Source organism: Electrophorus electricus, chromosome 2 (genome assembly GCF_041902795.1).
Source record: "Electrophorus electricus isolate QZ-2024a chromosome 2, ASM4190279v1, whole genome shotgun sequence".
NCBI lineage: Eukaryota > Metazoa > Chordata > Actinopteri > Gymnotiformes > Gymnotidae > Electrophorus > Electrophorus electricus.
Genome location: NC_137498.1, coordinates 38,000,139 through 38,012,426, shown reverse-complemented (window position 1 = coordinate 38,012,426; position 12,288 = coordinate 38,000,139). Strand labels below are relative to the sequence as shown.

Here is a 12,288-nt window from a genome sequence, read left to right as displayed (position 1 = left end):
CATATATGAGCATGTGTTCTTATATCAGTGTGAAAACCAGACTTTTATTTTCATTAACTGACATAGCTGAAAGCATTATTCCAGGCACGGTCCCCTTACCCAATGCTCTCCTACATCGGCCTGTCATTCCTAATGGCCTGTCTCTCATCTCTTTCACACATGCCCCTTTTCCACAGCCAAGCATATCACAGGCTATTAAATTAATTGGTTTGCTAATTGAACCAATATCAAAGCACATCTCTGAGCCTGTGCACTTTGGATAATTTGTATCCATGTAAACACACTTTCAAGTTCACTGAGACAAGGTGCCTTAATCTCACAAATGACCCTTCCCTGCTACTTTGTGAGAAACTGAATTTCGTATTTTCGTATTAAGCCATTGTTAATCTCAGCACACTGACAGCAAAGTGCACTTTAACTGTATATTCCATGATGGGCAAATCACTGGCTCCAAAATTGATATACCTTTGCAGACATGCAAGGTGTTCATTATTGACTGACTGTAGGATTTAGTTTCTTAATTAATGACTCACATATCGATCTCCTTTGTGTGGGTACAATGACGATCGCCAAGATAGGGAATGAGTATTCAAGTACAGGAGACTGTTAAATAAGGAATGTGTCACTACAGTTCACTTTAATGAGAGCTGAATAGAAGTGTGTGTATAAGGCTTCCTTTGCTGTGTGTAAACAGATAAAATGGAGATAAATTCTCACTAATGAGGTAATGTGTTATTGTTTTACAGTCACATTCACTATTGTCAAGCCCTCAAGACCCCGAGGATTTTGTATCTTCAGACCACGAGGTAGGTTACCTCTGAGCCGTTTTCTGTTTAAGTCCTTGTTTTATACTGATTTAGATCTCGAGCTGCCCAGAGATTAAGTATTTATGGTGTATTAAAATAAAGTGTTAGGCCTATTAAAACAGAAATAAAGTCAATAATTGCCAGTGTAAACCAACAGAGTAATAGCGTGCCACCTTTACTTTACTTCCTGTCCTGTATGGTCTCTATAAATGAATTAGACAGAGAGGCCAGAAGAGGATTTGGCTCCTCAGGGAAAGATTCCTTACTCACGTCTCCTTCCTCTTCACATGCAGCTCTCAGCTGTTTACTCCACAGTAGATAAGCCAGTGGCAGAGGAGAAAGAGCACGACTACAGCTGCATCGCAGATATCACAGGTCTGGGGTCAGAGTCCACCTCCAGCGACCTGTACGCCACTGTGAGGGATGTGTGCCCATCGCCACCAGGCGAGCAACCCCTCGAGGAGGCTGTGGAGAGCGTGGACCCTGGATATGAAACCATCAGGATTCCCAAGGCTCCAGAGGAAGAGCAGCAGGCAAACGGGCAGGCGGAACCTGACTATGAGACCGTGGGAGAGCTGGGCCTGAACAGGGAGACATCCCGCCTCTGAGGGCAACACAGCACTGCCTGTCAGCAGGCCTTCGTGTTCAAAAACGGGATTTCTACTCGTACTGACTCAGTTTAGCACTTACCCACCCAAGTAATTATACATTGCTACATACTTTGAGGTCATGCTGCCACACGCATTGTGTTCGTTTCCTAATAAGAAATGATTTGACCCAAGACATCTTTCTGATCTGATGTGCTGTGGCCAGTAGTGTAACACACGTTACACGGGGGTGAATGGGCTCGTTACTATTCCAGATGGATGTTTTCCGTCAGGGAAAACATGCAGGACCAAACATGTATAATGCCCAGTCAGATCCTTAAACTTAATAATATCCCTCACCAGCCTGCCCTGACATTCATTTATGCCCTTCATAAAGTGTCTCATCCATGGTAGACAAATGGTCAAATTGTTCTTTCAAACATGATATATTCATTGTTTAGAACTCCAAAATCCTAAAACATGAAAGTAATTCCATTAAAATATATCAAAATATGTATTTTATGAAAATATGCACATAGCATAGTAATTCTCAGAAAAATACTTATTTGGCCAGAATCACATTAGCAATGACATATATATTTATTGCAATTCAAATAAGTAGTCTAGCTCAAACATTTAGGTTAACATTTAGGTTAATGGAGGCTTTGAATTTTTATGTATTCTGTGCTGTACTGGTAGTAGCTTTGAAGATGCTAAGTAAATCCAGCCACAAAAGCAGAGCTCATAAGCGAAAAGCATGACTGAATTAAACAAGCTTCTTAAAATAGATGCTTGCTTCAGTAGCCAGGAGAGAGTACAACTGTTGAATTGAATTGAAAATGTCAGAGACTGGAATTTGGACTTGAAGTCTATTGGATGATTTTGCTGAGTACAAGACACATCACATGAACTTCAACTCAGCGAGTGCAGGCCTTAAGAGCATTGACTTAAATAGACTTTACAAAAATAGCAAGAAAATAAGCAAATTACACCTTTTTTGTTCATTATACATACATACATACATACATACATACATATATTTGGGCCCCATATATATTTATGGGAGCAGGGGGCAATGAGTTTCTTTTTCAGTGGGGCCACTGGTTAATATGCCATTAGTAGCACAAATGGATTCTTGATTATTTGTTTTTCATTCCATTTTGATACAGAAGCTTCAGTTTTGTGACTGCCACAACTATCTTAAAGAATTTTAGTGTGATGGTTATGTGAATATTTGGGTACTACAAAGGGATGCTGTGCTGTCATTACGACGCTTTATTCATGCACTGCACACTGATAAGTGTGCTCTCTGATAGAGGAGCCAAGTTGTGCTCTGTGCTCTGACCCAGGCTGGGCTGCCCACCCGCCCGCTCCCTGCCGCAGCACCAACATACAGCTAGTCTATGTGCAGAAGGCATTTAAAACATAGAGCATGCAATGAATATAAATTAAACCATGTTTTTTTTTTGTTTGTTTGTTTTTGGTTTTTGTTTTTTTTAAATGTGTCATTTGCGGTCACAATGTGTCCGTGGAGTTCAAAGTGAGAGGTGCTGATTATAAAATCACCTCTTATGGTACATACAGAACTGCTTATTTTTTCAAGGCTGATAATCATGGTAAAACCATATTTCCTGCTGGTAAGTTTTAGAATTCTGTAAACTATTCATAAATTATTTGTGATGTTGAATGTATTTGGAAGTGTGTGTGTGTGTGTGTGTGTGTGTGAAAAAAGAATAATCAAAGTTGTTTAATTTAGCAGTATTGATTAAATGTATCGAATACATTCACTATTTTGAGACATTTCTGTTGCCTAAAATGGGTAAAATTCTAAAGCTGTAAAACAAAGAAACTCCATGGTACTGCTACATAACAATCATCTGGCAACTATATGTTCATGTTCAGTTTAAATAGTCCCTGTTGATGAGCTGTTTTAATTTCAGATTCAAAATCATATCCTACATAGACACTGCATGTGGCAAAAACATGCTCAGACTTGTTTACCTATAACTTTGATTGGTTTTAACATAGTATGATATATGAACAGTTTAATCATTTGACTCTAAATAAAGGTTTCAGTGTGTTTTGTGTTTCTCTCTGGCTGGTGAAGCACACATACTGGCATAGTATTGTGGATGTGCTATGATTGCCTAAAGGGAATTCTGCACGTTTTGTGAACATCAAAAAAATATATACATACACTGCCTGAAGTATGATTGATAGATCAGGTGCACTATACATTGGATCCTGTTTGGTGAAATGCAGTGTTGTCTGTCATTGTTTTGCAATAATGGTACACTTTTTTGGTACAAATTCTGCATTGTGAGGGTACTTCCTTTATCTAATATCATGGTGAAACGTTTTGCTTGTGAATTCAGTGTATCTTCATTGTAAAACGTATGTATGATTACATTTGATTATATCATAATCTTTTTAAAGTATTGTTTGCCAAATAAATACTGCAGCCATGTTGGACTAATACCAGTGTTTTATATGTCCACACCTACTGCACTATAAAAAGTACTAAAACAAGAAGACAAATTCTTTAGTGTCTGTTCTCTCAGAACATAACTTTTGCAGTTTGTGCTCCATAAAGCCAGGTATTACAGTCTTGCACAACATGGGACACATAATAGATTGTAGACATAATGATTTTTAACTTCTAGAAGTACATTACCTGTAACGTAAATGTAATGCAATTTAATGCAGTTAAATTTACTGCAATTAAATTTATGGGTATGGTGCAAATCTTACATATTAAAAAAAATATCGAATACCCTTAGTAATAATTTAGTAGCCAATATAAACATGACTAACCGTAATGTTTATGATTTTTATATCTGTTCAGTAGGCCTTCGAAACAGGGCTGTTTAATACTCGAAACAGCGCTTTATACTACCACTTCCCCTGCAGGTGAACAAGCGTACGACAGAATCAGTTGCGTAGATAAAAACATCTACAGCTTTAACACCGAAAACGTTAGTGATTCCAATACCAGGAGCTTGTCATTCATTCGCTGAAGCCAAAGTTCATGTACTATCGCCTCGAATTGGACATACCTAGTCTAGTCGAGGCGGATGAACGTGTTAACATGTTGTGCATTGCTTCGCCCTTGCACCTAAGCTCCGCTCTGGCCTTGCGTCATTGTTTTGAATGGAGCTCCCGTTCTGCCTTCCGTTACTTTGTATCAGGAGGGAAACTGACACACGGAGGAGAGCGTAAACCCGCGGAGGCGTGTGCGCACTCAGCCAATGGAAGCGCATGTCTGCCGCGAAACCGCACATGTTCGTAGCCAGAATTCCGCCGGTAGAGACACAGGCTCGTGGATGACAGTACGGAATGGAGCCTTTCTTCGTTTGCGTCCGGAGTTAGACTACATACTGCATGCCATTGCAGGACGAATGACATCTCATTGAATCGCCGATGTTTTGTACAAGTCTGAAGTCTGGTATTCGACGCAGTTTATATTACCAGCCTACACTTTTCACTGGTAAACTCATGTAATGTCCTTTGCGGTCCGAAACGAATTTGCCGTTCCGTGTTTTCTTGTAATCTCGCGAGTTTAAGGGGACGGCTAGGAAAACAAACAGGTCGAAAGAAAAAAGATCGGTTGCCGGTCGGACGAAGGGGTTATCGAGCAAAGAACTGCTAGCTTATGTATCCGAATTTTGCATAGCATTTTGCATTAATTAAAAAGCCCCTTTACATTATAGGCGCCTTATTGTAGCTCGGATCAAATGGCGAAACGAATGCCGCTAAAAATGTTGTCGTCCTGTGTTCGTTTTGCATTTGAAGAGCGCGCATTCATTCAGCTGCGGTTTTGCCATCTTAATTTCGACACTTCCCCGTATTAAAACAACGTGTGTACTCATCAACACGTTTAAAATTTGTGATTTAGGACATCATAATCTAGCTATGCATACCAGGCGCCTCGTAAAACGCTCTATAATCGGAAGCCGAGTCTACGCGCCGGGTCCAACGGGGGACGCGGCGCCGCTCACCGGAGTGGTGCAGGCTGTCAAACAAGACAACAGAGACGCTTCAGCCGGACATCGGTGCAATGTTTATACCGTGCTCATGCAAGACGGAAGCCTGAAAGAGTATTCCGAAGAAGAAATTGCCATTGGATCTGCTCAGATGGCCGCAAAGGGACCGCTGAAGTCGAGCTTGAAGGTGTGTGACCACCTCAGCTTGTTTTTGTTTTGCAGCATTATCTACACCGAGCCTTGTGCCAGTCTACGCATCGGTCACTGTACTCGCCGTTGCACTGGGCTGCCTTATACTTTAACAATGAGAGCGGTGTTTGTACTTAATGGAGCAACGTATGCTAGTAATACATTGTAAAAAATCTTTAGAGTAACGTGTAACAGTTGATATTGCGAGAAGTGTCCTATGAGCTCTGTGCTGTTTATTTTTGACCTACTGGGTAGATAACTGGCAAACACGCTCTGCAGCATTCTGGACAACAACAGCATCTATGTTTGTTCATAACAACCTCCATTCTCATCTTCCTCCTCACATCGAAACCGGCTAGTTATGATTTTGTTTCTTGTAAAAGATCTAATTTCTTACTGCTGTAGTTATAATATTTTGTGTTAGACATTATTAATCCATCTTTTAATAACAAAAAGCAAGTTATGTGTTCAGGAATTGTAATGCATGGTGATGTTTGCAAGCTTAACCAAGTGTAGGACGGCACTTAGTCTGGAATTGATAGCTAAACAAAGACTTTAAATGACCCAATTGACTTAATTTTAAAGGTGCAGCATGTTGTCTCACAAAAGGTCAAAACAACTATAAATAACCAAAATGCCACTTGATCACAGCAACTGTTGGACATTTGTCAGTGTCTCATTATGGGTTCCATGATTGCAAAGAATCATTACCAACATTCAGACAGGCACATTTGAGGTGCCAAATTTGGTTTGTATTTTTGGTTTATTTGTTCATGGAGCACTATGGCTCCCTCCCGTGATTAACATTAAAAGCAACATTGATTAAAGGTACATTAGTCCAGACATCCCTGGAGTTGAACCTCAAACGAGACATGTTGGATTGCCCGCCAGCAAACTAGGCACTACTTTGCGTGTGCTTAGGAGCTGTGGTCTATTCAAAGTTCACTGTTTTTGTGCTGTAGTGCTAGGGCCAAATTAAAAGTCGGACTATAGGAAGCACAATGAGAAGGGGGATGACTGAGGATGTGAAACTCAGGTGGGACAGGGCGTCCCAGAGCAGCAGCTGTGGTGTGCCAGCAAGGCGAAGCGCTTCATTGGGCGTGTGTGTGGGAGCCCGTGTCCCTGGCAGGGTGCCCGGAAGCCTGCCTCAGCCTTGTTCAGCCTAGGGGAATGCCACTTGTTGACTCGTGTGGGGAGGGGCTTTGCTTCGAATGTCGATATATGCAAGCCCTCAAGACAAAGGAGGACAGTTGTTGTTGTTTTGTCCCTGTTTTCATTTCCACTGTGTAATTCCATTAATGGGCTTTGGGAAGTGATGCTTCTTTCTGCATGTCATTGTTAAGGCACAGAACAGCATGCATGGGGTGTGAGCCTAGACTGGGCCGTGATGGATGAGTGATCTGACCACGGCAGACGGACAGCGCTGTGGTCATTGATGTGCCTTAACAGCTAGATTTACTATAGACCATAACCATAACCCATTGCTAGACTTTACTATAGACCATAACCATAACCCATTGCTAGGGTGAAGGCTTGCTCAACTGAGAGAGAGAAATAAATATTTAGTTGCAAGTCTTAAGTGCTTCTTTGTTAGATTAAATCAAAGTCTGAGCCAAAATGGAGGGTGGTGTCTGACCGAAATGAGGGTGGTCTCTAACCAGCATTAAGTGTGTTCCCAGTATGTTCTGTCTGGAAATGCGTGCCACAGTAACCTATGTGAGAAATGTACAACGAGGGCATGCTTTTCTTTGTTTAATCTATAAATTATAAATGAAGATTATAAATGGAATTAAAAATTATAAATGGAACACTCATCTATATGCATCATGCACTCAAGTCCAATTAAATCTATAGAATTAAAATGTGTTTAATTTAATTCAAACTTGATAAACAAAATCTGTCTGTGCACATTGGATTACGAATTGATTGACTGACACAATTAAATTATGACACAGGCCCATTTGATCATTTTAAAGTGTGTACACTCTGGTTGGTACAAAGTTTTACCTGAGGGAGGGTAAGGAATGAAGTATTTTTGACTGTCATTTTGGGTGGTAGAGAAAGAGTTAGGGAGGGAGGGAGAGAGTTGCAGTAGAACTGAGACTGATGGCGTGATAAATATAAATATGAACTTGCAAACTCTTTTATGTTTTGACATACATGTTTCACAGTAGAGGACAGTTTTGACATGCCTAACCTGATCTTGGAACCCAATGTTCTTTAATTTCTTACTTTTATGAAATATCGTTATGCTTATTCCCTGGGAGCTGTATGATGGAGTTAAACATATGGACATCCAGTATAATGTCTTTAAGATCAACAGCCCTCTCACTGAATGAGTAATGTGTATGCTTTAGTGCAGCAATCTGGTATATGGGTGAGTTTTTTGTGTACAGCCTTCTATTCCTTTTTATTTTATTAAATCAAACTCAAAAAAGCTCAAGGTATTGCATGATGAACTGTCTAAGGCTTTACCCTGTGTCACACTCATCTCATTAATAGGAGATAATGATCTGGATGGTGTGGTCCTTGCAATAGGATCAGTGGTTCTGGGTGCTGTGTGGGGCGGGGGGGGGGCTGTCTTGGGACCCCATGAGGGTTAGTCACGGATGTAGTTGAGGCGTGCATGGTTGCTGTGGTGAGTGGGCGCAGAGGAGAAGAGGAGTGCTCGGCTCGGCCACAGCGGCGCCACCGACGGCTTTTGTGCACAGCGGGGAAGTGGGAGTGCAGAGGGATTTAATCTCTCTTTGTCAGCAGTGCAGCGATCTGCGCAGATGCTCTGCACTGAACAAATAGGTCTGCTGTCTGGGGAAGGAAATGTCTTGATCCAGTTTCTTGCTCCAGTGTGAGTATTGAACACTATTAGTATTAAAACATTAATGGCCCCCACAGCAGTGAATTTGCTGGTGTATGTCTCTCTCAGCCTTGCATTTGCAAACAAACGAGCTGTAGTAGGCGATTGGATCATTACTTGCCAGAAAGGTAAACAAGCCTGTAGTGCCTGGCACCGCTTACAGGGGAGAAAGTGTTTGTGGCGGATGTTGCATGGGCGGGAGATGTTTTCTTCCACTCACTGGACTGCGTCTGTTTCCCTCTGCAGAATTCCTGTAACGGCAGCCAGCGGGATGGGCCAGCAGTGTGCCCAAGTGTGCAGAGGAGCGAGAGCACCCCGCTTGGACGCGAGGGCCCTGAAGAACCCAGGCGGCTGGGCCGGGCACCCGAGCAGGACAAGGACCACACCCGTTCTGTCTCTTTGCTGGAGCAGAAGCGCAAGGTGGTCTCCTCCAGCATCGATGTGCCCCATGCCAGGTAGGATCACGCAACAGACACAGCGTTCCTCACAGGCAGGCATAAGAATTGTAAGAGTGATGCTGATACTAAGGCTGATCTATTTTGACCTGCCTTCTGTATATAACCTGCCTGAGAGGAGGTTTTATAAACATCTTTTCATAAGCATCTTATAAACATCTTTGTATCTATAGATGTGTATAAATACAGTATATACTTGTTCATTGTAAATGTCTGAGTAAAGGACAGGAAAAAATATTTGCAGACAAAAGTATTTTTAGTACAGAAAAAATCAGCCTCATTACAGTATTCTAAAGATTCTTAAATTATTTAATGTATATTTGTGTTTAACATTTGCTTTTAATACTTTAATAAATTGGATTCAAAGATTAAAATATGGGTTATCTTCCACAGATTGTCTAAAACGTTTTTCTAATGATTTTTAAAGTTTGGTCCTCCATCATGGTTGATTTTGTTGAAATACAGCAAAACATGGTAGTAATTATTCTATTATTGAACTCAAAGTTTTATGCTTAAAAAACTTTATGCTCAAAGATTTGCTGTAAACAACTGTGTCAGACCTCGGCACCAAAAACAGTTGCTTAATCTTAAATTTTTGCTAATTAAGATGAAAAGACTCAACAATACATATCATGTATTGGACCCAGTTAAAAAGAGCTATGTGGAAGGTAGAGGCCTGTGTGAATGATTGATTAGTTGTGGGCTATGAGGTGTGCAGTACATGCAGGGGAAGAGGCATGTTGCATTTCATTAAAGCTCAGTCATTCACCCTCCTGCTGTTGTTTTCCATTACACTGGCAACACTGATATGGCCACAGATTAGTTTAGAACAGGACAGCTCTCACTCAAGGCCCCTACATCAGTATGAACTTTAAGTTATTGTCTAAACTGGTGGCTGTTTGGGTTTTTAGAATCTCTCTATTTTTTGATGTTGTGTGCAATTCAGCAAAGAAGAATAATATATAAATCATATATAAATAATATATAGATATGCAAGTCTCTTACTTTAATTCAGTTCAGGATATCTATTTGTTGATGAAGTATTGATCTCCTTGCACAATTCACTTTCTGTTGATCCATTAAATGAATTGTGTGTTGCTATGTGTGTTGCTATGATGACAAACCATTCTCATCTCAGCATTAATGCTATCATGGTAGCAGCATAACTGTAGGTGTTGAGGTAGACACTTTTGTCAGACACTGATCTTTCTGGATTTCTTGCTTTTTGTTTGTTTCTTTGCTTGTTTATTGTTTTTTTTTTAAACATGTGTTAGTGTTGCTGCTAACTAACAGTGGCCTGTTGCCAAAAAACATCCAATAGTCCAAGCCATTGATTAATAGCTAGTCGATAGATGATATAAATCGTGCTATGTTAAGAGAGGTCTAACATCCAAAAATATCTGCACTGGTCCTACTTTCACGAGCTGACCACCGAAGAATGGCATGAGGATGGCTAACACAAATTGTATTTGGCTCCAGATGGCTTTTAGATTTTAGATTTTAGTGTTTGCAAATAGTGTTTTTGTAATAAAATGTCAAGTGAGTGTGTTTGTTTTATGTGTAGAGATGTTAATTATTTTACCCAAGTTTATTAGTAAGGTATACATTTTTAACTATCCACATCCACCAAATTGTTTGACCCAGAACAGTACAAATATAATTTTAGGATGCTCTGTGTCCTGAACTAGCATATCCTTGAGTATTGGCTTAGAAGCTGTACCATAAAAGAAATAAATACATATCCAGCACAAATAGTAATCAGGTTATTCCAAACAATTTCCTGGATTTTACCTCACAAAAAGCCTTGAATAATGACTTACTTTGAGCCACCAACTAAAGTTGAAGGAATCCAACCTAAGGAATCCAACCCATTATTTCAGTGGTCCCTGTTTTAAATTCATTATGTGACTTATTATGCTTTGATGTTTTGATACAGTTTGGTGCTGCACAAATGAACAATGTTAGAGCTAGAACAGAGCAATTATCAAATCATTTAATTATATCTGAGCCAATTGTAACATATTTTTATGTTTGGGTCTAATAGGGCAGCCTGTATCATTCACTGGGTTTAGATCCAGTGTTCCCTTCCATGTTTCATTTGGATCACATTCCATAATCATGTGTCATTTCAGTCTTTCCCACACCAGCTTTGAAACATGTGCAAGCTTTACACAAAAATGACAGTCATTCAGTCTCTTGGTGGCTCACTTTAGTGAAGAACCAGATTTCACCAGTGAGGACCTGGCTATTTTTGGCCAATGGGAATCTCTAAAATATGTGTACAGAAGCCCTTGTAGTCTTTCTGACATAGTTTTGGATGAGTTACAGGACCATATCCCAATTATCACTTCCCACATGGACAATTGTGGCTTTCCCCTGGCATGAAGCATCAGACAAACACAGACTTAGCAATGGATACATTGGTGTGTTTTTCAGTTTTCTGTTCTTTCCCAGTTCCTGTTGCAATAGAACTACTAGAGAGCAGAGTACATCTGTCACACATCCATATCCATAAGCAGAGTTTTACACTGTTTTGTGTTTGAAACATGGAGAGTGATCAATGTGTGGGCTCAAGCCCTTGAGGTTCTGGTGGTTTTTGTGAAATTACATGAGCGCACAGCACTTGAATGAAAGAATGGCTAGAGTCCCTTGATAATCACAAGGAGCAGATTTAAGTTCAAGTTCATCTCGTCTGACCTCAGGAGTAATCTCAGGAGTGGATGACTATTATTACCCTGAAACCATGATCTATTGCTCTGAAATGAGCATTGCATCCACCTTGGTGCAGAAGGGATGGAATTTTGAGTGCATAGATTAGAACACTGGCGCCCGGGAACCTTAGAGGTATAGGACCGTGAGGAATTTAAGTGCACTTTGCCCTCTCTGATTGTGACTAAAAAGATTCGGCCACACACCCTTGAGCTTGTGATTGCATACCAGCCATCGGTAACCTAGATACTGAGGCACTTTAACCTCAGTGGGCAGCAGTGTGGGGCTGCTTGAGGTGTGTTCAATTACTGCACAAATGGGGAAGAATGCATGTTTGTGCAGACGCTAGTCCTGCATGGCCATGGAGAGGTGAATGTGCAACTTTCACTTTTACTCCATTGTCAGCTTTTCTTTCTTTTCTTTTTTTTTTGGCTCTTGTTATTTAGCTGTACAACTTTGATCGTCATATTTGTTTACACTAATTCAGCATTTTGACAGCAGGAAAAAAATCAATAGACTCCGTTTGATGACTGACCTATTTTTTCCTTTGACTGTCTTCCCTAGAGAGAGAATTTTATGAAAATATTTTATTAAATTGTAGCATCTTTAAAATATGAACGTGGTCTAATTTGAGGTTTACTGTTTTCTGTTTGTCCATAATTCGATACTTTGTATTAATCTACCCAAAGCATGCTGGCTCTGTAG

General features: G+C 40.4%; 2 protein-coding genes across 9 annotated transcripts in view; both read left to right on the top strand.

Annotated features, from left to right (window-relative positions):
* pag1 (phosphoprotein membrane anchor with glycosphingolipid microdomains 1) overlaps positions 1-3,869 on the top strand; it is a 28,475-nt gene extending 24,606 nt beyond the window's left edge. The window contains exons 6-7 of the mRNA XM_027006364.3: positions 747-806; positions 1,100-3,869. Coding sequence (XP_026862165.2) covers positions 747-806; positions 1,100-1,414 — 375 coding nt within the window. The 3' untranslated portion in view covers positions 1,415-3,869. The remainder of the gene's footprint in view (positions 1-746; positions 807-1,099) is intronic.
* A 314-nt stretch (positions 3,870-4,183) lies between these two features.
* znf704 (zinc finger protein 704) overlaps positions 4,184-12,288 on the top strand; it is a 33,966-nt gene continuing 25,861 nt past the window's right edge. For 3 of the 8 annotated variants that reach the window (XR_004776364.2, XM_081702354.1, XM_035528913.2), the window contains exons 1-2: positions 4,190-5,563; positions 8,666-8,874. Coding sequence is in view for 7 of the 8 variants with exons in the window: in XM_081702354.1 (XP_081558480.1) it covers positions 5,306-5,563; positions 8,666-8,874 (467 nt within the window). In the remaining variant the exon portion in view is untranslated. Of the gene's footprint in view, positions 5,564-8,665; positions 8,875-12,288 lie in introns of all 8 variants that reach the window. The other 5 variants (XM_035528915.2, XM_035528914.2, XM_081702349.1 and 2 more) reach the window with 4 other exon arrangements.